The following is a 26,806-nucleotide window of genomic DNA, read 5'->3' on the forward strand; positions in this document are numbered from 1 at the left end:
TTTAAGGTTTTGCATAGGGCATGCGCCTTTAGAGTAAAGACGAATTCTTCAAGGTTTTAAGCAGAAGTTCTTCAGGAGACTTAGATGATCTTTCTGGAGTTTGAATAGGAAATACATCTGGAGACAGAATAGAGAATCCAGCGAGGGAACTAAACCTTTGGGTGTTTAGGATAAAAATCAGCTTAAGAGATAATCTCACTGAGAATTGAATAGAAACGTCATCAGGATAGGCATTATATAATCCTTCGGAGAATATAAAATTTAAATTGAGACACTTAACAGGGCATTCATCATGACACCTAAGCAGACACCCAAACAGACACTTAACAAGAAATCCGCCAAGGCTCAAACAGGCTATTTGACAAGATACTTACTTGGATACAATATAGGTTATCCATCAGGACACCTAATTATGCCCAGTTAAGTTCCCGTAACACCAAGTGCACAATAGACATTGTGACTATAGCGATTTCGTGTCTCGCGTTATCTGTTATGAGTAGTGAAACGACCTCAGCTTTAGTTTGCACTCTCTCTCTTTCAGCTTGTTATCTGATGGAGTGCCGGTTCCTCACATACCTGTACATGACAGCGCATGCGCAAGCGTCTTCAGCATACATGTACACCGGTTAGACTCACAGCAGAGGTCGTAGTCTTATAACCGATGAAACTAGTTAGAGGTTAGATCTAACATGATATCAAGAGTTAAACTTGTACACCTATACCAGAGAATCGCTTTAACCAGGTTTAAAAAACTAACGTTTTGTTGTCCAACCGGATGCCCTGCAAACATCATATAAATATTCAGTTTTTCCTATGACGTCACATCACCAGTGCTGTCGCGGAGTATCAGACATAAGATATAGTATGAGAGTACGAAGCAGAACGCAGGATTCGTTTATTACACCCATTACATTGCAGATTCGGTACTTTCAATTCATGAAAAAATCTATTTCTTAGTTCCACATTCTATTAAAAGTCAGAATTTTCTTTCACTAAGAAACACCACCACAACACCAAGAAGTTGGTAAATTTGACTCTACACGAAATCTGTCGCCCCGTTATGGTATATCTTGTAGATCAGCGACAGGCGGGTGAGTAAATACGTCTCTTTCCTTAGACTTTTTTTTGCGTCGGAACTTCTTGCGATCGTGTGACTTTGATGTTGACTCCTCTTTACTGTCCATCGAATCCTCTCGGTCGAATCCCTGTCGGATTTTATGAAGGTGGTTAGCAATACATGGCATGATCATAAAGAGCTTGAACAACAGCGTTAGAACAGGGATGATGACGGCCAGAAAGGCCAGAGAGTCTAGCACGTGCACTTTCTTCGTAGCTTTCGCCCAGTTAGGCAAACCTCGGAAGATCGCATGCGCAATGCAGAAGAAGAGAGCCACGTGACCACATCCGGACTGGACGAAGCGCCATTCGCGCCAGTTGAGAGTATGGGCCACAGAAGGGATTGCAGTTAATCCGAGGATTAGCAGAAGCATCAGGGCTATGATTCCCAGAAACATGGCCGTCTCGGCCTGCCAGAGCATCCAACCAGGCTGATACAAAAATAGCTCGGACTTGTTAGTGGACAGCAGAATTGACTTGAACACGTAGAAGTCGGGGTAGTAGGTCGGTCCCATGGTCAAAGTGGACATCATCACATGAATGAAGATTAAGAAAAGCGCAATGATACCAAGACTCTTTCTCGCCTTCAACCACTTATCCAACCAGCGAGGGAACCTCTTGTGACGAGTGCCGTAGTAAATCTGCGTCATCCCAGCCACCGAACTCGGCAGGTACGTGATAGCTAACAGGGTGATAGCCGTCATACAGATCGGCTTGTTCAGCACTTTGAGAGGGAACTGGGCCCCGTCGTAAATCTTCATTCTCACGTAGAACTTAAACACGGCGTATATGAACCAGACGACAAAGATGAGCAAGGTTATCAGAAAAGAACCTCCCCACCCGGAGAAAAGGCGGATGGGCATTTTCTCTATTCCTCTTGACATGCGCAGTCTCCCCATGTCGACTGGCACGAATCCTAACAGTTTCACCATTTCGCAGATCACGTGACGTACTTCGGGATTGTCACTGGCCACGTAGACTCGCTTCTCCTCCGTGCAATAGCCTATATTCTCCATGTTGTAGGCGGACACCACGTTAAAAGCCTTCACGAAGCACGTCTGTGGGAACATGGACGCCAAGTACTCGGCATTAGACTCGTTACGATCTCGTTTGTCCTGATTAGACACATCAATGACGACTTTACCGGACAAAATATCTTGGAACTCGAGCAGGGAGTTGAAATGTTTCTTGTGAATAGCAAAGACGAGCATGGTGGCCGTCTTTATGCATTCTTCGATTGAGACTACATCCACGCCCGCAAAAATCTGGTCTCGCTTCGCCAAGTCTCGCTCCTCAGGAAATCTGCTTCCGATGATGACGTTGTACCCAGCACGAAGCAACCGCTTTGATATGGCTAACCCGAAATCCCCTGTACCAATCACACCCAATACCCGCAGATCAACAATTGCGTTCGCCATCTTGGAATCTTCTTCACCTGTTAATACAATGACAAAATACAATTAAGCTAAAGCTAAAACATAAGTAAGGTTCACCATACAGACAACTGAAAACTATGCGTAAGAATACTTTCATTTAGTTTTTCAGATTTTTGAGGAGAGTGTTGAAAGGCATTCAAATATTTGAATACTGTGGTGGGCTTTAAGAGCCCTATTGACGGTATCTAGGAACTCTGACGTCACATCAACCGTCATCCCTGATGTTCACGAGAAAGACGGTTTTTTTGGAACATTATTTCAATAATCTTTTATTCATGGGTAAAAAGAGATATTCAAACTTTCAGTGTCGTGCTTAAACTTCCTGTGACACCAGAGTTCCTAATCTCTGAGAGTATGGTTCATAAGAGGGACGGACAAAAGCCCCGGCGGACAAACACCCTGCGGACAAAACCCCAGCGGGCTAAACCCCAGTCGGACAAAACCCCCCGGCAAACATAAGCCCCTCGATCAGTTATTCAGATTTCAATAAATGTTTGCAATCAATAGAACCCCTTCTTGCTCGTTCAATCGCCATGTATTCTAACCGTTTTTGACGACATCTTTCAGCTGTGTACGGACTGCTCGATCGCCATTCAAGGCTTATCTTAAAGTCTACAAGTATGGTAAACAATTGCTGTTTTGCAGTTTGTGTTTTCAGCAGAAGAATTTTTTTCCCTATTCTATGAACACAAATATTATATGCATATATGTTAATTGTTCCTATCCGTGAAATATACTTTACATGCTATAGCCCAACACCTCTAAAGAAAATGGTTGATTCCAAATACTTGTAACAGTGAGGGTTTAAACCTCAGAAAACTAAAGAAACAAAACGTGCCTGTTTCAATCTTTCAGAGTGCAGATGTTCAAAAACATTCATTTTTCCTGATTATCCTGTTCTTTTTAAGCGTATTCAAAAAAAATATTTTTCTTGTGAACTACAATATTATTTGGTTTCCGAAATTTATAAATAATCAAAATTTTTAAATACATCTGTTAAAGTGAACATATAAAATTACATAAGATGCCTGTAAAGCGACTCAAAATGAATACCTTAGAGCAGGCGCGAGGTGATACTGTGTTAAGTATCCTGTATGCCATGGCGAAATACTTCAGCCAAACAAACTGAGTATAGCGTTAGAATAAACATATATTTGCCCGACGAAAAGCATTCAATGATAATATTAGAGACATCAGAGACAGTCATTTTTGGCGACATCGTTGTGAAAACTTATGAGAGGAAATCTGTTGAACACGAGTGACAGACTGAGACAGATTTTGATGACAAGTTTTTAGATGGAAAACAAAGTCACACTGTTTGAATATCCGTCAACAAATACTTAGCATCATTTTGTTAGACTGTCGAATATGATTTCTAGGTTAATCAAGACGACTGGGCTTTTGTCTGCTGGGGCTTTTGTCCGCCTTGGCTTTTGTCCGCGGGGCTGCTGACCTCTTGGCTTTTTTTTTCTGGATTCCGTCCATGAAGTCCACCTTAGAATTCAAAGTTTGAACGCTTTTAACTCTTTGCACAAAAATGTAAAAAATAAATGAAAGTATATTTATGCATAGTTTTAAGTGGTCTATTTAGCCATGTCTACCTCGATTTTTAGAGGTGTTTTCCTTTAATACTACAAGGCTAAAAAGACTATTAATGCTTAGATGACTTAATTGTTCACTTGAAATTTATGTTGGATTACAAGCACTACCATTAATACGTCTTTATTTAAAGGGCGGTTTGGTTTTCTTCACCATATACGTTGAGTAAATCATATTTTATTTGAATTGATTTATTTGACTGGTGTTTTTACGACGTACCCCAAAATATTAATCATGTTTATTAACGACGTAAAAGACAAGTCAAATAAATAAGTAACTGATTAAGTCACCGATTTAGTGCATGCTTGCTGGTTATGTGTTGTATCAATACGCATGTTTGATCTAATCCAGTTCTGTCTGGGTTGGGAGCGACTTGATTTGGATCAATACACGTAGGCCTACGCCCAAGCCCAAACCGAACCATCGTCATAGAACAACATATACTTCTCCTTAATCAAAAAATGAAAGAGACAAGAAAAGGTAAATTCAAGGCGAGAAAGAAACATTTAGCACTCGATATTTGAAAAAATATGTTGATAAAATATTATGCTTTAAAGTTTTTCAGAAGCGCGCCTAACATGGTCTTGTGTACACAGTCAAAAATAAGCAAAAAAAAAAAAAAATACATGTATTAAGCCTTGGATGAAGATTCAGTTACACATCCCAGACAGAGAGACGTGCCCATGCGCTAAAGCTTCAATAAAATATCACTTCGCAAAAATATTCCAGGACCAGAGGAGTAAAGTTGACCTTAACATCACAATAAAGGGTTTTCTCTTAGATATAATTCGTGTACACACAAATGCTTAATACCTATTTATTATTTTCATTCAAAATAACATAGGCTGTTATCTTTTATTTCACAGACTGTAAACTGACCTATCACATTGTGAAATATTAGCTCAGTTGACGCATGACCTGGACATATAGGCTCACATCCAAAGTCCCATTTCCTGTTGGAGTTTAAGGGCGAACGAGGGAACCTGAGCGCTTTTGGGATGTTACTGATTCAAAGACCACAAACCGTTTGATGTTGTTGTTGTAACCATATCCTGGTGGTTGCCAATTTATACGGCTTAACCTCTGTCTGTTAGGTTAGGTAAATGTTAGGTTACAGCAATGTGTATCGTGTTAACGCGAAGTGTTTTCTTAACTCTCACAGGGAAAAGTCTCATCCAAAACTGTGATGGAGGCTTCCAGATGCACGTGGACTCTCACTAGGCATGTCTGCTTCCAGAGTAGACTCTGATGCTAAGGTCCGCCATTGGTAAATGTCCGCCATTGGTGATACTCCCTTCGGCGCGAAGCAAACGTTATATACAGCTTAACGTTTGCCGATATAGTATGGCAACCATTTGTGTGATAGACGATATATTAACTCAGGAATCTGGCGTAGAAAATCCGAACGGGTAATGAAATTATATGCTCTGAGACTGAGGGGTTGGGGAGCGGGATTGAGAATTCAGACTATGAGAAGAGGCTATGAGGGGGCAGTTTGTTCCAGAATATTCAGGATAAACAACCAAAGATGTCTGTATCTACAGGTTAGCTTGTCTCATATGACGGCACGGCGAAATTCCATGCCTGTAGTATCGGTTCACGTTCGTGAGTTTTTTTTTTTTTTTTGGGGGGGGGGGGGGCGTGAGTGAGGAGGGTGGGTGGGTGTGAGTAGGGCTGGTGGTGGGAGTATACCCATATAGATGACCGTGAAACGGCAACCACAATCCCACACAAACAGTATCGTGTGTACAAGCGTAACTTTTCTGCAATTCTTTGTATGATCACCAGAACCACACGATTGCGGGCCGAGTCAGTCGACCTTATGGTGGAGGCGCCTGAACGAGGTAGAAGGTCGCTCGTGACAGTGAGAGGCCCTCTTGGCACAGAACGATTTGGCTGATTCTAACATAGGATATGAAGGCTGCTCTTATGACGTAAGATGCGTCCAAAAATGCCGTGTTTTCTATACAACTGGTCCTATACACTCCAAAAAATTAATCTGTTAAGTTTAACAGGAAGCCTGTCGTCTTAGCCATACTAGATATGCATTTTGTAATCACAACACAATATTGTGTCGTAATCGAGATAATGTTCTGTTAGAATCGTTACATTGAATTAATACAATATGTGTGTTATATTTCACAGAAGAATCTGATGTAGTTCTGCGATAACAGAATACATTCTAGCCTCACTAAGATAACAGACTTTCTGTTGAATTGAACGGAGTAGCGGTATGCACACCTTGATATATGTCATCACATACGTTATACATGCAAATCACGTGTTGGGTGTATGGTTAGAATGAATCACATTTTGTCGATACTATATATCAGTTTTCACCACGTCATACGTACTGCTCAGTTTAGGTCACCATACATGTTCTCGTTCTTGACTGCTCCTGTACTAGCTGGTCCCAAAATTTTAGTTTGGAAATTGAAATTTATGAATTTATGTTTGAAGGTTGAAATACAGACTTATATCATATATCATATGACGTTCTAGTGAAAACATGCGTGAAATTGTACAGAATTATTTCCAGACGAAAAAAATGTGCCTACTTCAAAAAAGCCTAGACCAAAGAATCCGCGGGCTCAAATCCAGCTCTCGCTTGTTCATCTGTGGCTTTAAACTTTTTACGCCGTACTCAAGAATTATGGTGGGTGGAAGCCGGGCCGCGGTACATAAATGAAAACTTCTTGAGCGGGTCCCCATCAATGAAATAAACAATGAACAGCCCACAAATATTTTAAAACTCATCAGAACCAGCATTAATTTAAACGAGAAATACTCCGCTATTCCATACATATAAAAGAAAGCCAATGATGCTAATAATAAAATGCTAACAATAAAATTTAAACTCATTTTTCAATGAGGTTGTTAATATGAATTTATGCACACCATTCATAAGGATAGATTAGCGTTTTGTGTATTGGTAACACTTTTATTTTGACCCAGTTTTTAATTAATTATTTATAAGAAAACAAAAAAAAAAAATTGAGACATATGTTTTTTTCACATGATTGTTTACACGCCTCTTTGATATTTTACCAAGGGTATAAACGCATATAAACGAGAGATAATGAACGCTGTCATTTAGACAACACTTTGAGAAAATGGAGTTACAATACGGTGTAACAACCGTATTTTCCATGAGCCATTACCTGCTCTTAGTTAAACATTGCTAACTGTGCACAGTTGGGAAACGCGTCAATATCCTGCAGCCAAAAGCCCATGTTAGTTTTCCAAACCTTGGTTACGTAACTCACTATATATATCCTCATACACATCTTAACTTACGTGCGTTTACAAGCAATGCTTCACGGCCACTTACAGATGACAGGCACGTAATGTCTACGTAAATAGGCAAATTGAATGCCACGCACAGATACTATATACTGGATGATACTGAGCGATTTATACACCGTTTTAATGGGCATACCATATGCCATCATGAATTATTGTAACTTGTAGCAGATGAGTCAGGGCGAATTAAATATTTATCTACATACATATTTAATGCCTTACTCTTTATTTACCATAGCCATTTATCGTGGCTATATGTCTACATTCACAGCGGCGAGACTTGTGGATCCGACACCCGGACAAATTACCATAGCAGTGATTCAAATCGGCGTGCAAGTACGCAATAAATGAGCAGTACATAGAACAGTCGACGTAAAGTTCCCCAGCTGACCACATATTCTGTTCCCTGCGTAAGCGTTATGACAGACATGCTCTGTCATATACTTAAATATTACTTAATATTCGAAGGCTGCACAATGTGGATATGGTTGAAGTGAAAACAGAATGAAAAGCACTTCATTATCCACTGCATACGTTCAAACGGACACAAGTGCTATATCCGCTGTCATGGACACAGCGGTGATGTAACCGTTCGCATTGACATGGCGGTGATGTAACAGTTCACACGGACATAGGTTTGATATAATTCTTCCCACATTGACATAGGGGCGATAGAATCGTTCCCATGGATACAACAGTGATAAAACCATTCTCATGTACATAGCGGTGATACCTCAAATATCCACGCACCACAGACATCCACGCACCACAGACATCCATGCATCACACACATCCACACACCACAGACATCCACGCACCACACACATCCACGCACCACACACATCCACGCACCACAGACATCCACACATCACAGATACCCACGAACTACAGGCATCCACTCACTAAGACTTCAACACACCACCGACATCCACGCATCACGTGCATCCACGCACTACAGACTTCCACGCACTACAGACATCAATACACTACCGAAATTCACGCACCACCAACATTATCACATCCCCACCGACACCCACACACCACAGACATCCACGCACCACCGACATCCACCCACCACATGCATACACGCACAACAGGCATCCAAGCACCGCGGACATCCGCGCACCACTGATATCCACGCACCACTAACATCCACGCACAACAGGAATCCACGCAAGACAGCCATCCACGCACCACAGACATCCACGCACCACTGACATCCACGCACAAAGGCATCCACGCAAGACAGACATCCACGTATTAGCGACATCCACACACCACAAGCATCCACGCACCACTGACATCCACGCATCGTTGACATCCACGCATCGCTGACATCCACGCACCACTGACATCCACGCACAACTGACATCCACGCACCACTGACATCCACCCACCACAGATATCCACGCAACATAAACATCTAAATATTCATGTTTGGTGGTTTCTTTCTGTGCCATAAATCAGGCATGACAAAATGATATATCAGTGCAGTAAATAATGCGCAGAAAGACTAGTAATCGAAGTTCATGGAGTCGAACTGTACATCAGCACACATCAGATACTACCGCGAACAATTTCCTTCAGCCCGGAACTGAAATTAGAAAAGCCACAGATTCATCAAGCACAAGGTCTCAGCAGCGCCATCTAGCGGTGACTGTGTGTATTGCGTAATCACTGACAGATGCCAATTTTCGTTAAAATTACATAAGTGGAAGCCTACGGTTTGAGTTCCGACGCGAACAGGACAGAGGTTTCAGAAAAGCTCAAAATGAAACTTTGATATCGGAAGCCGCCATGGGGTCTTAAAATAGATTGAAGTTCTTTTTCTGGCGTGCAGAGGTTAGTTTGGTCCAACGATTGTCAAGTACACTGAACGATACCAGAACATGTACGTCTACAGACACTCGGAGGGCAGTGGTGGTGGGGTGACGGTACGTATATTCCGTACTGCTTTGTGCATGTACATTAGCTTATGTTCCTGCGCGTTTTAAGGAGACTGAAGTTTAAAATCGATTCACACTTAAGACTCTAAGAATGGTTTTCTTGAAGTATAACCACAACAACAATCAAAGCCCAATCTTCAACCTAATTAAAATTTAATTCCAGCAACTTTTGTGTGAGTTTTATGAGAACAGATTAAGAAAATCGATTAAAAGCTATTTGAATCATACTTTTCCACCATTTAAGACCTTGGTCTTGTTAAAAAGGTAATCTGTTGTATTTATCAAAGAGTGATGCCAGAATATATTCTGTCATTGCAGCAGGTTTTTCTGTTAAATAAGCAGACATACATATTATATTCATTCAGCATAAAGATTTTACATGATTTTATTATACATGTAATAATATTGCAGCAGGTGTTTTCTGTTAAATAATCAGACATATACATCACATTCATTCAGCATAAAGATTTTATTACACTCACAGGATATTACGTTCAACATCACACAGAATTATATTATACATGTAATAATGGGATACATCCTTGCATCACTCACACAACACACTTTTTGTCCTAATCATTTTTTTTTTGGAGTGTGAACAAAAGAAAACCGGAAAGATAGCTGCATGAACGGGCGCTAACATCTACATACAGTCAATAGGATGTGTCTGTGTATAGTAACCGGCACTCTCAGACTTCTACATTAAACAGTTCCTATGGCATTTTAGATTAGTGGAGGTGGCTGAAGTGATGCGGACAAAAAGCTAAGCCGACACACTGCAGAGTATCAAAAAAGAAAAAAACCATGATACACTGGTACTACAATAAAAAATGAATGTGTTTATATAAACAGAAAATCTGTTGTCAGAGTGGTGCTAGAATGTATTCTGTAAGCCTCCTATATATTATAACAAAACATTTTGTCTTATTCAGCAAAATATCCTATTAGTCTAATACAACCTTTATGCTGAATTATTAGAATTGATGTGCGTTATATTTTAACTGACTAATCTGCCTCAATAGCAGAATACACTCTAGCATCACTCAGACAACAGAGTTTCTCTTAAAACTAACACATGAATTTTTGGAGTGTACACGGCGCCGACAAGTTCACGACATCATCGTTTCATGGCAATTTCGTATGACGACATCATCACTTGAGGGCAATTTCGTATGACGGAGCACGACGTTAAACCCAAGCACTCACTCACTCACTCGTATGATGACATCTTCGTTTGACAACAATTTCCTCTGTCGACATCACCTTTTGACGACAATTTCGTATGACGAGATCTTAGTTTGACAACAATTTCATCTGACGACATAATCGTTTGAGGGCAATTTCGTATGACGACATCTTCGTCAAACAACAATTTCCTCTACCCACATCATCATTTGACGACAATTTCGTGTGACAAGATCTTCGTTTGACAACAATTTCGTCTGACAAAATCATTGTTTGATGACAATATTATATAACGTCACCATAGTTTGACGAAAATTTTGTATGACGAGATCGTCGTAACTATACCGATCTCAAATTTCAAAATTCAATAAAATGAAGCATAACAGTGATACAATATAATATATATGTATATAAACATTTAAAATATATATTTAAATGAATTTTTGAATTTTTTTGTGGGTCGTAGGAACTGTATTGGCAACAGTAATTTATGTAGCCCTAGTAGTGTTTTTAACCAGCATTATCGGAGTATGTAGCAATGGAGACATATTTATTTATTTAACTCATTGGTGTTGTATGCAATGCTCAAGAATATCAGTGGAGAAACGCTTTCTCCCTAGGCATACGTATCATGTATATATTTATTCCGACACCATAATGCTGTCCTCCGTCGTATTAATTAGGTAAAATATTCTTAAGTGGTAAATTAATGAAAATAACTTTTTCTGTTTATAGTGGAATACCGTGATATCTAAGAGGGTATGTAGATATGACGTCATCGGATTTTGAACAATATCAGTATGTCATACAGCAAAAAAAAAAAACCATAGGCAATTTACTATATAACAATTTACAGATTACAATAAGTGTTCGAACGGACTTCCACCTTCCTCCAAAAACTTTCTTACTCGGGAGACACATGATCTTTGCACATTTCGAAGGATAGTTATTCCCTCTTATGGCTTCAATTTCTTGTGTGATATTTTGTGCTTGTAATGTTCTTTTGGTTTGTTAGCATAAACCACTGATTTAAGATCTTCACATAAGAAAAAATCCAAAGGACTCAAATCCGGAGATCTTGGTGGCCATATAACCAGCCCTGGACGTCTAATCCATTTCCCTGGAAATGTGGTGTCCAGAAAATTGCGCACATTCTTTGCAAAATGTGGCGAAGCCCCATCCTGTTCCATAGTAAATTGCCTATGGGTCCAGACTTTTGCTCCACCCAATGTATTGGGATTTTCAAGGATCTGTTACATTGGAGTTTTCTTTTCCACTTAATGCGTGGGACATAAATGAAGATAAAGTTAATTAGCTTAACGCATCAGTTCATATTTACCAAGATGCACGAGTAATTCCTACAGAAATATCAAGTCAACCTGAACCACTAGTCTCAGTTTAGCCATATCGTCTTGGTACGCAAAATGGTGAGGCACCTTTGGAAGGCGTTCTGCGTCACCAACGGCCAGTCAGCGGTCGGCGATCACAGAATCCATATTGAGCTTATCAGCCCATGCAACCTGGGTGGCAGTAAAATTATTAATGGATAATTCTATGGAGATATATACGTAAAATCAAGGACTTCAAGTCTAGTGGAAAATTGGAGGCACTATTCTGGGGTTCAGTGAGTGAGGAACCGATTATAGAAATTAAAGTCCACCGGGTCAGTCGTCAAAAGTGTTATTTCTCTGTTGTCTGTATAATAAATAAATAAATAAATAAATAAATTTGTTTGATCACCCAGACGGATCCATCCTGGACGAATCTTTCACTCAAGACAGCATAGGTCTGCTACACACGAATTGTGTGGCGTAGTTCCGTTAACTCCGGTCATAGGGACAGATGGGGATACTTTAGGGTGTTATAGGGATAGCAGGGGACACTTTACGGTGTTATAGGTTCAGACGGGGGTACTTCATGGTGTTATAGGGGAAAAGGAGGTAGATTATGGTGTCGTAGAGGCAGAGGGGGATAGTTTACGGTGTTATCGGGACAGACGGGGATATTTTATGGTATCACCAGGGCAAAAGGGGATACTTTATGATGTCACATGAGCAGAAGGTGATAGTTTATGGTGTCATAGGGGCAGAAAGGAATACGTTTTAGTCTCACACGGGTCACTGAGGCTAATTTTAAGTTTCACATTTGGCGTCATTTTGCTCAAATCCCACAATCCACAACTGTCTCAACTAGATAGATGAGTTCGAAGAAGAAATTTCCAAGGTCTGCTATATGAATTGAACACTCTGAATTACGTGAAAGCTCACACAAAAATCTCCATTCATTGTGCATACATGCGTACGATAATGCGTAACATTAAATAACTCGAAGTAAAGAAATGGATGTAAAATACGCTCATTATATCCCGCGCATTATTTTCCCGACCTCATCACGGTGTGCGCAAGCGCATCATTCCTGTGACCTCATGACGGAGGTCATTCCCGGTATTTAGCGAGGTTTAAACTACCGCGCAAGCGCATCATTTGTGATGGAGATCATTCCCGGTATTTTGTGGGGATTCAAGTACCGCATAAGCGCATCAATCCTGTGACCTCGTGACGGAGGTTATTCCGCGGAAATGTATCATTTCCACCTGAAACTTCCCCTTACATGTGCACGCTTCTGTTCTCAGCTCAGGTAAACTTCAGAACGCAGGTGTTCCTAAGCCATTTACAGCTCCACCCAGACTTAATAACATAGCTAGTCATTAATGGATAGATGTATATACAGTTTCTGGCCAGTTCTATCAACATAAAGTCTCCCCTCAGCCTGCCATCTGCTTCTTATCTAAATCGCTTCCTTTACACGCCTTCAGTTTGTTTTAGTTTGTCGGTAAATTCTCCGTTTTACAGCAGCCTTAAGCTAACAACGTCTTGTACACCAGTTATCATCTTGTAACATACACTTCAAAAACTATATCTGGCTTTTTTAAGACGCGCACTTTAAAAACCTTTCTATAGTCTTTTTCTTTTAGAGAGTCGCCTACATTCAGCTGTCTGTAAAATCACCCATACTAGCTACCAAACTTACTTTTAGTCAGTGATACGTAACAACACAAGCTCTACACATTGATCTGTTTGAAGTTCATATTCTTGCTAGGAAAATGAAGTTAGAACATTTTTTCTAATTCATAATGTTAAAGTCCATGAGCTTGTTTTCGACGACAAGAACCAGTTGCCTCGAGTGACGTCATAATTATTCAAATACCATTGGCGTGCTGGGTATTGGGCGGAGTTCAGCATGTTTTGAAGGAGAATGGCACTAGTTAGCTGAACTGCTATTGACTTTATTGTAAACCCTGTTTCTGACACTGCCATATTTGAAATCCTTCGCACGATTTAATATAATAACTTAAGAAATGAATTTTACTTTATCTCTTGTAGCATATGATCTCACGGCAGTATAGTATCAGATTTGGATATTTGGAAATTAAAGAGATCTAGTTATCAACAGAGACTGTGCAGGCTGTGTTATTTCATGGAGTTTGTTCAAACCGCTTTTTGTGCAGCTATTGTAAAACAAATAACTCCCCATGCTCACTGTCCACGCCCACTCTGATTTAAGGCAATTTTGGTAGCGTGCATGACTGATTTTACAGACAGCTGAATGTAGGCGACTCTCTAAAAGAAATAGATTATAGGTTCTTATAACGCGCATAGGTCCTATTCTAAAACTTTTATATTCTATAAAAACAAAAGCTAAAGATAGACAATACTAAAAAGAAAGAAAAATGAATTGCACCGCCTCTGAAATCACATGTTTTCTTAATCCGTTGATGGTTACGTAGATAAAGAACATAACTAGATAGAAACATTCTACGGTGCGTCCTCATAACAACTTTAAAATAAATGTAATCCCTTGTCATAACTACAGAAAGATCCAAAATGTACCGGTTGGTATTTTAAATTAAGATTTGTCTAGGATACCATGAAGGGTTATCATTTGATGGAGGGTTCTATAAAGAGGGGGGGAGAGGGGAGGAGGGGGGGGGGGCGTTATCAGAATCCAGATTTATTCTCAGACGTAAGATGACATTTCGGAATCTGTGATAGTCGTCTATTTAAAAAATAGCTGCCAACTTTTGAATAAATTCCCTCAGATCTCGACATACTTGTTTGGAAAAACTCTTTCCTGCTGAGAACCTTTACGGAAGAGCAAACGCCTTCATTATTGCCCGAACAGCAAATTTATAATATCATTGCCCAGGCAAACGTTTCTTTACTGTTTACTGAAGGATGTTAGCTCGGTCTAAATGATTTTCCTCTTTCCATTAGTTGCCTCTATAAGACTAGACTCCTGGACATCGCATATTACATATATTTCAAATAAAATTTCACGCAACATTAGAATTATAAAACAATGAAGTTATTGAGCAAAAAACAATTCTGATACTGTATTTTCCCCTAGTTCTGCGCTACCTCTCCTATGCAAGTGTTCTTTAGGGTAACACCTACATGACTCACCTAAATCCCTTGTATATTTTGCGAAAGCGGGCAATCCGCATGATCACTTCATCACACTGGCTTACACACCCCACCCTCATTCCATCAATTAAAAATCCTTAACATATTTCAACTCAACACCTTCTCTTGCCTCCAAATTGTCAATACGTTTATATGTAGTCCCTTTAACCTTCCTACAACGTTTCAAACCATTTTCAAAATGGAGTCTGATGTAAACCTTTACCCTATGCGAAATTAAACATTAAATCTCCATACACCATTAACACGAACAAACCTCTCGCTATACTCCATCCATTCGAAGGGTCCTCGAGAATGGCACAAACTTCTCCACTATTTCAAAACTATCAACTTTTTCTCTATTTAAAAATAAATTAAAGGATCACCTCATGAATATCATGAAATCAGATTTCTAGCAACAAACTAACCTTATATCGTATCACCATCAGTCAGCCTTGTATCTCGTCATATCGATATATATGCACGCCTAGTTGTTTATCTGTAATTATATTTACTGTATGTACATTTAACTATAGCGGGATAGAACAAGTTCATTCGGACTTTATTCCCGTCTTGCAGTCAATTAAACGTTTATTTATTTAGTTGATTGAAGCTTTACGCCACGCTCAAGAATATTTCATTTATACAAAGGCGACCAACATTATGGTGGGAGATGATGGCTGTAGACCAGTGCACTGTGTAAAACAAGCATGTACGAAACGATGTTCTGGTCCGAGAAAACAATTTTTGATTGTTGATTGAGAAATGCGGGTATTTATCTCTGATCACCACAAAACGTAGCCGTCCTAGTTCGGACGCAAATCTGGGTTTTACAAGTTATCGACCAACTATATTGTCATATTTTTGAAAACTGTGTCTATATATTGCAGGTCATACCGAGGTGACACTAGGATTCTGCTGTTATGATGTCCAGCTTGATGGTACGTTCGACATGTTTTTGATGATCGGATTTCAAGCCCTTAAAACCTACAGCATGCAGGCAGCTGTAGACCGTAAAAGTATGGAAGTATGTGTTCCTGCAAGGTGAAGAGAAATTTACAATGATATAAACAAATGCAATATCATTTTCACTGTATGTATAAACTCAAATTAGGTCTAGAACTTACCAATCAAATGCAGAATTCAATTTTTAAATTATGAAGCGCTAGAGTTCATAGCATTAATTTCACTGGAGAAGCTGTCATTAGGTCTGGAACTGACCAATCAAATGTGGATCTCAAATTTGAATTCATGAACCGTTAGGGCTCACAGCATTAATTTCCTTGGACAAGCTGTCTGTAGGTCTGGAACTGGCCAATCAAATGCAGAATTCCAGTTTAAAATGATGGAATATTAGATTTGACTCTTCAAAGGGACTACTCATTTGGACAGCAAGGTGGTGGTGTAAAGTGTTAGAGTTGCCGTCTGAACAGAGGTAGTTGGTTAGTCTTATATTTTTTTTTTCTTTTTTTTTTTTGAACCTGGACCAGTCCAATGGGCATTTATTCACGCGACTGACCACGTTTTTACAAAACCCCTTAAATGCCACTTGGTATTGGCGTATGGTGGTATGCATGGATAGATAGGATATCAGGCCTACGTAAAGCAGGCTAGTCTTAATACACCGGCGACGTTACGCCAACAGATTGACGTCCCCTTTGTGACATGACGTTGGATGACCCAATCTGGTAATTTAAACATGGGTGGTATACAGAATATAAAAAACAACTTTAAAAAAACTTCTTCTGAATTATTTGCTCGGGGTGGGTTTGGGTTCCCAATCTTTAAAAAGTAAAGATATTCTGTCGGTACTTTGATCTAAAAACGATCACTGTCATGTTGAAAGATACGCACGTAAAGCCCTTCTGTGCCGTAGAGTGGCGACGTCAGATTTCACTGGACGTCCCTCTAATGTCGTAATATTTACGAAACACACGGATCACTGTAGTACACAAAGATTCAGGAACTCTACTTCAAGACGACTAAACTCTCAAAAGGCACCCAGCATTGTTCGCGCTATAATACCACAGTGATTTGGCCATAGAATGTACCTAGGGATCCTGGGGTAGACTGCCTGGTTTCCCAGTCTGCACCTGCCTGTATCCATCACCCCGGGGAGCTTTCATCGCGCCTTAATCACCCAGAGCTGCCTGTGTAAGGCGTGATGAGGCCTAGGTGTTATCATTATACCCCGACTATCCATTTATCATGTATTTGTACGACAACGATCCGGAAAGGTTGGTAGCTGAAGAAATGCGCGTGCGCGCTCTTCTTATTTAAAGCTAGTTGCTTAGAGAAACCGTTACTTGGCGCTATATAAAACTTGGTACAATGTAGTACCGTTATATAAAACTGAACAGTACCGGTATATAAAAGTTGGCGGAAACGGTATATAATACATGGTAGTACGCACTGGTATATGTATCTTGGCAGTAAAAGTGTATAAAACTTTGTAGTATCGCTATATAATACTTGGTATCACCTGTGCATAAAATATGGCGTTACCGGTATATAAAACTCGACAGTATAGGTATATAAAAGTAGGAGACACCGGTACTTAAAACTTGGTGGCACCGGTATATAAAACTTGGCGGTACTAGTGTAAAGATAAACTATCGTATCAAAAAAATAAAATAAAGAAAAACCTTAGAAGTACAGGTGTATAAAACGTGGCAGTACCCGTATAGAGAGGCTTGGTTGTACCGGTATATAAAACTTGGCGGTACTGGTGTAAAAAACAAACTAGGCGTTACCGGTATGTATATAACCTAGTATTAGTGGTATTACAAAATTTGCTACCGGTAAAATTTGCTTACTTGAGAGTACCGGTGTATAAAACTTGGCAGCGCCGCTATATAAAACTGGTAGAAACACCTAAGGTACCTAATTCCTTCATACCCCAATTCATTTATAAAATGGCATTCCCAATTAAATCATTTATTATTCAAGAAGCATTGTCCGCTAATCAGTCGAAAATTTAGTTCTCTACATTACGTTTTTCTGTTCACGTTGCCTCTAATCAGATAAGCATTTTCCAGCTTGTATCATGTTGTCAGTTTGTTTTTATCAAACTGCGGCCAATAAGTTCTTATGGTATGCATTCAAGTCCAACAGTCGTTTGTTTGACTGATGTGAGTTTGTCCAGTCAAGTATAAAATAAATTGTACATAAAATTCAGTCACTCGAAAGGTCAGTGGCGAAAGATACCTTTACACCCCCCCCCCCCCCCCAAAAAAAAAAAAAAAAAAAACACATTATGAAATGAATTAGTAACATAGTTGAGAGAAGAACAGTGATATCTACTCGACAGTGCGAATGGCGAGAAGTCGAAACCGAAGCTATTATTAGATGGAGACCATGTTAATCAAAGGCTACTACTCTTTGCCATTGTGTACAGAACTTGGTATAACAAATTATCATCATGAAACTTATCTGGTTATATTGCTGACTCACTTGATCAGACGGAAAATACTGAGAAGTCTTTCATGACTCTGACCTGGTCTAGTCATATGACTCAGTTTTCTGCGCTGAATTAGCTCAATTGTATTTTTAAGTCAGTCGACCCAAACTTTACGCTCAGTGTGGTATTAAAACATTGTAGGGTATTTATTAACTACTAAATATAACGTGAGTAAGAAAAGACTAGTACCATATGGTATTAGAACGTGATAAAGTAGTAAAAAGTGATAACAATTGCGATATGTTAACAAGTTCAGACAGCATGGACTAATTGTGAAGAATAGGCGTATTCAAAAACAGTGTTCTTCACAGCACCGAGATCAAATGTACGAAACAGTGGCTGTGTCTGAATGAACTTGTGTTATTAGACGTCTTAACACTAAGGTTTATTACCTCTACCCAAAAATTAACACTGGTGACTAAAGAAAGGAGTTTTTTGTTTCAAAAAAAATAATCTACATAGGACTTTAGATATCTCTTCCACTTCAAAACTGGAGTACCTTTATTTTCCCAGTCTAAATACGTGTTCATGGTATACCGAAAAACTAAACCACAGTGTAAACAGACAGTTGTATCAACATATGTGCAAGCCGCAATGATACAGCTTACCAAAGCTAAACGAAGATGACATACAAGTCCATATTAGTCTGGGGTGAAACATGCCGTGTATTCGTACGGTGTATTGCTGAAAATAAAAAAAAACAAAACAAAACAACAAAAAACAAAAACAAAAAACAACTGCCATCTTGTACTGAAGCCCTATGCCAACACAAGGGTTAAAGTATAGAACAGGGCTAAATGGGTGTATGCTGCAGTTGTATCAGTACACTACACCATATGTTTTTTTGATGTTCCTGCAGACACGGTCCTGTTCAAAGACAGCCTAAGACACATGGGGCTCCAAACACAACGCGTACGCGTACGTTTTTTTGGCAGCATAGGAAGCTGTTCCAAGGTTGTGCAGATCGTCCATGTACACAGCATGTTAAACACGTTAAGAAGATGCAAGGTGGCGTGAGGTGTTGTGGTTTGTGTAGACGTAAAAAGTCTGATTGATTTGACGGGTTGCAAGACGAAGCATGATTCACTTCCAACTCAATCTGACAATATCAAAGTGAGGAAAACGCCTTCAAAAGAAGGGGATTGAAAAGAAAGAGGATTATATTAGCCCAAAATATAATGTATTACTGTAGGCCTACTATAGAAGAGTTTGACCAGAGTCAGACCAGACCAAAGTTTCCACTATAGCTCAGTTTATCGGATCAGACAAAAACTTTCACTGTAGCTCACTTTGACAATTGTTTCCTCTTATGCTCAGTTTGATCAGACAAGACAAATGTTTCCTCTATAGCTCAGTTTGATCAGTCCAGACATAACTTTCCCCTATACCTCAGTTTGATCAAAGCTCTCCCTCGCCTAACGTAACAAATTCGATATGTTTCTATTAGATACGCTTTCCATATATAGTGAAACTGTTCAGAATGTCCGTTCATTGTAACGGAATCTTTTCCCAAATCCGACATTTGGTTGATCTACCCACAATATTCCAGTATTACCTTTGACCCCAGAGATGTCGATCTCCCCCGGTTTCATCCGGGCACTTTCTCAGTAATCACCTGTCAGGGATGAACTCTTTACTTTACAAGGGCAGCGGTCATAAATTTACCGCCAAAAATAGATTAATGAAGCAACCAGATAGCGTTTAAACAGGTTTTCTGAGAAAACACCACAGGCAGCTTTATGTATGGAATAAGGATTCGTCATGGATAATAGCTACATAGAACTTTATACAGTCACTACAAAAAACATTTCCTTTCTGGTGCAACAAAGGTCCAACCTGTGAAGTTTTGGCCGTAGCCAACCGACACTTGGCCAATGGCGGCATGGACTGTCCCACTAGCCTTGTGAAGCCTTGTGAAGATCGGATTCTCCTTCCGAAGTCAATAAAACATACTTCTATATATGCGATGTAATATTTTGATAAATTTTAAAGAAAAGGTAAGTGAAATGTATTTGTTCGCTTTTTTGGTTTTGGTATTGGTCACAAAACTGCTAAGCAGTTGGAAAACTTAAGAAATAAATGCTCCATTATTTCTTTAATTTGCTTACAATAAGCACCGTATCTTTTAGATTGCTCCAAGTTTTATGGATATGCATTGAAATGAAAAATGAAAATGAAAGCCAATGACAATTCTTGTTACTTCGTCGCTTGGCGTTCAGCATGAAGGGGATAGTACAACGACTGGTTGACCCGTATCAGTATAATGGCTCGGGCGGGGCGGATTACTTGCCTTCAGTAAGGCGTCTCAGTGATGCAGCATTAGACAAAAGAGCGGTGGAAATCCGTCCCCCAACAAGGAGACACATCACATGCACTCTAAGGATTCCTTCGTCGTCATATGACTGAAACATTGTTAAGTACGACGTTAAACTCCAAACACTCACTCACTCACTCACTCACCCACTCACTCACTCAGTTATTGTTAATGCCATAACCACGATACATGATAACGCCAAGATGCAAAGTTATAAACGTAAACTGAAAACTATTATTTAAGTAGTGGAATCAGGAGTTGTGGACTTGTTATTTCAGGATTATCCTCAGAAATCGCAAAAATCGCAAAAATCGCAAAAGTTATGTATACAAAGTTACAGGGATGAATTCATCTTAATACTAAATATTATTATGCAACGGGATCAAATATGTTGTAACATTATACAAATTTGTAAAGGCATTGTCCGAAATCTACGTGTATATAATGACAAAATTTAGATTACATTATATGCAGAGTTTAGTTGCAAAACTTGTCACGAATGATGCAAGGGAATACTACTAGCAAGCGGATCAGGCAAAGGAAAAATAATGATATTTTGTAAGTGTGTTGCAAAAATACACAATGGTATGAATGGATGTATATACACGTATCTGAAAAATACATTGTTAGTCAGATCGACTGAACATTCGCTGACTAAAAGGAAATCACAAGGCTATGATGATTTACCTTTTGTCTTTGTTTGTTTACATATTCATTTGATTGGTGTTTTACGCCAAACTCATGAATATTTCACTTATACAACGGCGGCCAGCAATATGGTGGGAGGAAACCGGCATAGCCGGGTGGAAACCCACGACCATCCGCAGCTTACCGGCAGATCTTCCCACGTTCGACCCGACAGGAAGCCAGCATGACAAAATAAGGCATACATTTCACGTACTTATATTATATTACTATTACAAATATATTAGGGTATTATAATGCAGGGCAGGTTATTTTAGTTAACTTTGGGGAAAAAATGTCTAACATTCTATCTTTGAATGTACTAGATTTGTTCCAATAAGACGGCGGTTGTACTGACACTTCCTAAGCTTTGTACATCTATAGTCACATCACTACAGCACATGGTATACACACTTCCTTGGTTTAACACCAAAATGCATTGATTTTTAACTTGTGTCGAAAATTACACTAAAAAAATTAATCTGTTAATTTTAACGGAAAGTCTGTCGTCTGAATGATGCTAGAATGTATTCTGTTATTGCAACAGATTGTTCTGTTAAATATAACACACATATTCTATCAATTCAACATAACGATTCTATTAGGCTAACAGGATATTATGTTGAATGTGTCACAGTATTATGTTATAATAACAGAATATATTCTAGCATCACTCAGATAACACACTTTCTGTTAAAAATAATAGATTCATTTTTTGAGTGTAGCCGTGTCATAGTTGTCTTCTCCAAAGTGCGCGGTTGTTTTTGTGCAGTGCGCCGTACAAATGCATCACAGTATTTTCATAAATATAGCATGAGATAAAAAAAATCTGCCGGTGCACCTGTCCTGATTCTGTTCCACAAATCCACTGTAAACAATACGTTTATTGTAAGTTCGAGCACATGTTCACGACAAAAATCTTATAGTTACAAGCATCAATGGTTTTCGATCCTCTATCAGAGCAGCGCCCATATTTCTCACACGTCTTAAGACTTAGGTCAAAAATTCGAACACAGCTACAATTAAAATGTCTCGCACTAGAAAGTTTAAAATTTGTTCACTGATTCTTGACCGTAGAAAAATGTACTAATCACAGTTTAAGTCCTTTCCTGTTCTGAGTTTGTTTTCTAACGACTTGGAATTTATGACTTAATCTTAAGTTGCTTGATAAACACGGGCCCTGTACATGATGCTGCGCTAGCACGCCAACCACTGAGCCAAGGGGGCCCCAGTAGCTGAAAAGGTAAAGATGGCAGTTGCTTTTTGCACAAAGACTCACATGTGCACAAAATTGCGTGCTATGTTTGTTACAAATTTTATTGAATGTATACAGCCTTGAGTTTTTATTGGTTAGATTTACTGGATGTATATAACCTTGGGTTTTATTGGTTACAAAGTTTTACTGGATGTATATAACCTTGGGTTTTATTGGTTACAAAGTTTTACTGGATGTATATAACCTTGGGTTTTATTGGTTACAAAGTTTTACTGGATGTATATAACCTTGGGTTTTATTAGTTACAAAGTTTTACTGCACGTGTACAGCATTCTGTGTTTCAATCTATGCGTCGAAACAGACATTCATATACCAGCCGTCAACCAAAATGAACGTTCCAGGCAGATTCCCAAAGGGACGTTTAACACAAAGAAGTAATGAAATCAGAGCGAAATCAGGACGGAATCATGCAAAGAAATGCAGTCAACAGTTTTCAGTGATGTTGGAAAGAAACACGGGGTGTGATCCAGGTGAATAGGTGTAAATACGTGTATGTACTTGACGGCGCTCTGAGTGCAACTGTTCATATATCCAGCGTGTCGATTTAATTCAACACGATGAATACTCCGCCCCTAGCCCTAGGAATTAGACACAATTATGCACCAGAGTGTCAGAGATTGTGGACGCTCTGTCCGTATTTACTCACAAGAGAATTGCACACACTGTGAAACTGATGGTTTGATGAAAGACAACGTATAAGCTATCTCAGTGGATGTGCACAATAAAGCCATTTGCTAGCGGTTCACAGTGACTGTGTGTACAGTATTGCCAGCTTGAAGGCCACAAAATAGTAACAATCAGTTTTGCTGGGTGTTTGCAACATTACTATGTTCGTAGGCTACATACACCTGGAGTGGATGTCCCGGTTTCCTCCCGCAATAATGATGCGCGCAGTCGTATAAAAGGAATATTTTTGAGTACGGCGTAAAACGCCAGTCAATCAAATAAATGAGTACATGTAATGGATGTCGCAGACCAACGATTTACTGTACACCTTTGCTGAAAAGATACATTATCTAGATATTACTACGCTAAATTTTCAATAAATATGTTAACACCTCGATGATGCGATCCACGATGACAGTGATCTTAAATTAAATGTACACAAATGAACTCAAACACATATTTGTAAATACAGTGCCAGATCTGCTAAAGTAAAGCCGTAAACACCATCAAGATGGTTAGCGATGATATCTTTAGTTTGCCAGCCGCACGAGCCGTATCGGTATAAACATTTGTAAGTTTATAGCCCCCCATAACTATATGCAGAATAACTTAACAAACATGAACGTGTATATATATGCTACTAACCCGAGAATATCATCATTTTCCATTTGGCAGGTATCTGCACACGTGGTAATCTTGATAAGCTTGCTCTATTTTTAGGGAATATAAAAACCGCGCTGAAAAGTTGTATTATTACATATACCTGTTGTACCCCAGTTTGAACTTTTCCAACTTAACATTGAAGACAAAATATTTTTTAAATAACCCTATAAATGACAATAACTTTTGTTACGTTTAAATAAATCTTAAGATGTGGCTAAATCTTATATATAATAGTATATATAATAATTTTAGCCTGGTAACTTTGAAAATTTCCGACTTTGTTTCTTTCGGAATTGTCCCTTAGGTACATGTGCATCCATAGCTTTGTAGTATTATTCTCACTTGTGCTATCTGACTAATTTAAAAACCAATTAAATAAATAAATACAGCGCTAAAGGAACGTACTTATAACAATAACTTTGCAATTTTATTATGTAAAAATACATTTGAAAATGTTGAAAGATCTTTGAAATGTTTACCTCTTTGTAATCTAGCAAAGCACAATCTTGCGGTTTCGTTACTTTTAAATTACGGCAATACAGCTTTATAACTACAAGTGTGTATAACTTTACATCACTGTTTACAAACGATTTCGTACACAAATGTCAGATAGAGCGTGAAGAGTTTGTAAAATTGCAATGATTTTGTAACTACTTTTACTTCAAGGTACAGCCTTTACATGACCTAAAGATTTTGTAACTACTTTTGCTTTAGCTGCAACCTACATATGTTTGATATGACATAAAGATTTTGTAACCACTTTTGCTTCAGGTTGCGACCTACATATATATTTGACATGACCCAAAGAGTTTGTAACTGCTTTGGCTTCAGGCTACAACCTACATATGTTTGACATGACGTAATGATTTCGTAACTATGGTTTTGTCAGAGTACAACCTACATATGCCAGACATGACCCAAAGGTAACTACTTTTGTTTCATGGTTCAACCTACATATGTCTGAGAAGACCCAGATATTTTTCACTACTTTTACTTCAGGATAAAAACTACATATGTCTGACATGACCCAAAGATTTTGAAAATACTTTTGCTTCAAACAAAGATTGTGTAATACTAGTATTTAGCCTACATCTACCTACTCTACACTGCGAACATACACGCATGCGCGTGTAAGCTTCCCGGGAACACAAGTAGACTTCACAGCCCGGAGTCAGATTTCTCACCGTACTTTCTAACTCATATCATGAACGTGTCATACCTTATAGAAACACTGCTGGCTGAAATGTTGCCGAGCCGTTAAGCCATAATCATTCATTCATTCTAAGACATTTGCCGTTTTTGTTCAACAACACTTGCATCTTGACACCTTATAACGTAAACTCTACACTCAGCAGAAGTGTAGTCAAACATCGCGCCACTGACAGGTATTCGGGTATATTTATTTATTTATTTGATTGGTGTTTTACGCCGTACTCAAGAATATTTCACTTATACGACGGAGGCCAGCATTATGGTGGGTGGAAATCGGGCATAGCCCGGGGGAAACCCACGACCATCCCACGTACGGCCGGAGAGGAAGGCAGCATGAACTGGACTCGAACTCACAGCGACCGCATCCGTGAGAGGCTCTTGGGTCATTACGCTGCGCTAGCGCGCTAACCGACTGAGCCACGGAGGCCCTCTATTCGGGTATAGAATCGATTCTCTGCTGAACCATGACTTCATTATTTGTTCCATATGACACACACGTCTATGCCAGTACATGTAACTCTAGCTCGGATACTATCTTATGTTGGTGAATTCGTCACTGTACTTGAAAAGATGTAGCCGTTTCCTTCAAATTACCTCTACTTAAAAATGTAATATCAGTATGGGGTCACTAATCACAAATCAGATAAATTTATAACGGAAATAAAATTTAACTGAACAGTCGTAATGTCGTAAAATAACATATATGATACAAATCCTTTCCGTGCAACTGTAATAACGTTCAGTTATTAACACAAAAATCTCTTGTCTGAGTGATACTAGAATGCATATTGTTATTTTAGCAGATTATTCTGTTAAATACAACACACACATTCTGTTAATTCAACACAAAGATTCTGTTAGGCAAACAGGATATAATCATGAAAATAACACACTACTAAGTTGTAATAACAGATTACTTTCTAGCATCGTTCAGACAACAAACTTTCTGTAAAAAATATTCTTTGAGTGTATCCGATTAGTTTAGAATTTTCGTAAATGCACATTTTCCAGAAAGTCCCAATACGATGCAAGACTTACAAAACGAACGTGTATGTCGGTGAAAGACGTAAAGTGCTAATTTTTTAATTAATGAACTTACCTTAATGACTTTAACGGCCTTCGTCAGCAAACATGAAAGGGTAAGCGCTTTTGCACCTTCCTCGAGGGATCGTGGATCCAGAGTTGTTAACCAAAGGGAATCTTCCGAGGGCACAAAATCATATTAAGAAATCTCTTTGATGAAAAAATCAAAAGTGGTCGGTCAGACGCTGTATATCTTTAGCCAGTGTAGTTTATCAGCGCGTAGAGTACGGCCCTATGGTGAATAAATGCTGGAGTAAGATAAAGTAGTGCCTTCCTTGTAACCATCTCCTCGCAGTAGCGCCTGGCCTATTTCTGCATGAAGACGTGTGTGCATTTACCTTGAAGTCTTTTCAAGGGTACGGTAGCGAAAGTACGAGGTAAAACTAAGGCTGGGTACTACTTA

The 26,806-nt window shown here is 39.1% G+C and overlaps 1 protein-coding gene and 1 long non-coding RNA gene across 2 annotated transcripts; one reads left to right on the top strand and one right to left on the bottom strand.

The window, feature by feature from the left end:
- LOC135479171 (metalloreductase STEAP4-like) lies at positions 1-26,806 on the bottom strand. The gene is made up of 2 exons (XM_064758941.1): positions 26,420-26,806; positions 1-2,551 (listed from the first exon to the last, which is right to left on the bottom strand). The coding sequence occupies exon 2, from the start codon at positions 2,532-2,534 to the stop codon at positions 1,059-1,061; it is 1,476 nt and encodes a 491-aa protein (XP_064615011.1). The 5' UTR covers positions 2,535-2,551; positions 26,420-26,806; the 3' UTR covers positions 1-1,058.
- On the top strand, positions 9,269-20,454 carry LOC135479065 (uncharacterized). The gene is made up of 3 exons (XR_010445821.1): positions 9,269-9,388; positions 15,936-15,986; positions 20,335-20,454. It is a non-coding gene; the product is annotated as an uncharacterized LOC135479065 (long non-coding RNA).

Source organism: Liolophura sinensis, chromosome 12, assembly GCF_032854445.1.
Source record: "Liolophura sinensis isolate JHLJ2023 chromosome 12, CUHK_Ljap_v2, whole genome shotgun sequence".
NCBI classification, from domain to species: Eukaryota; Metazoa; Mollusca; class Polyplacophora; order Chitonida; family Chitonidae; genus Liolophura; species Liolophura sinensis.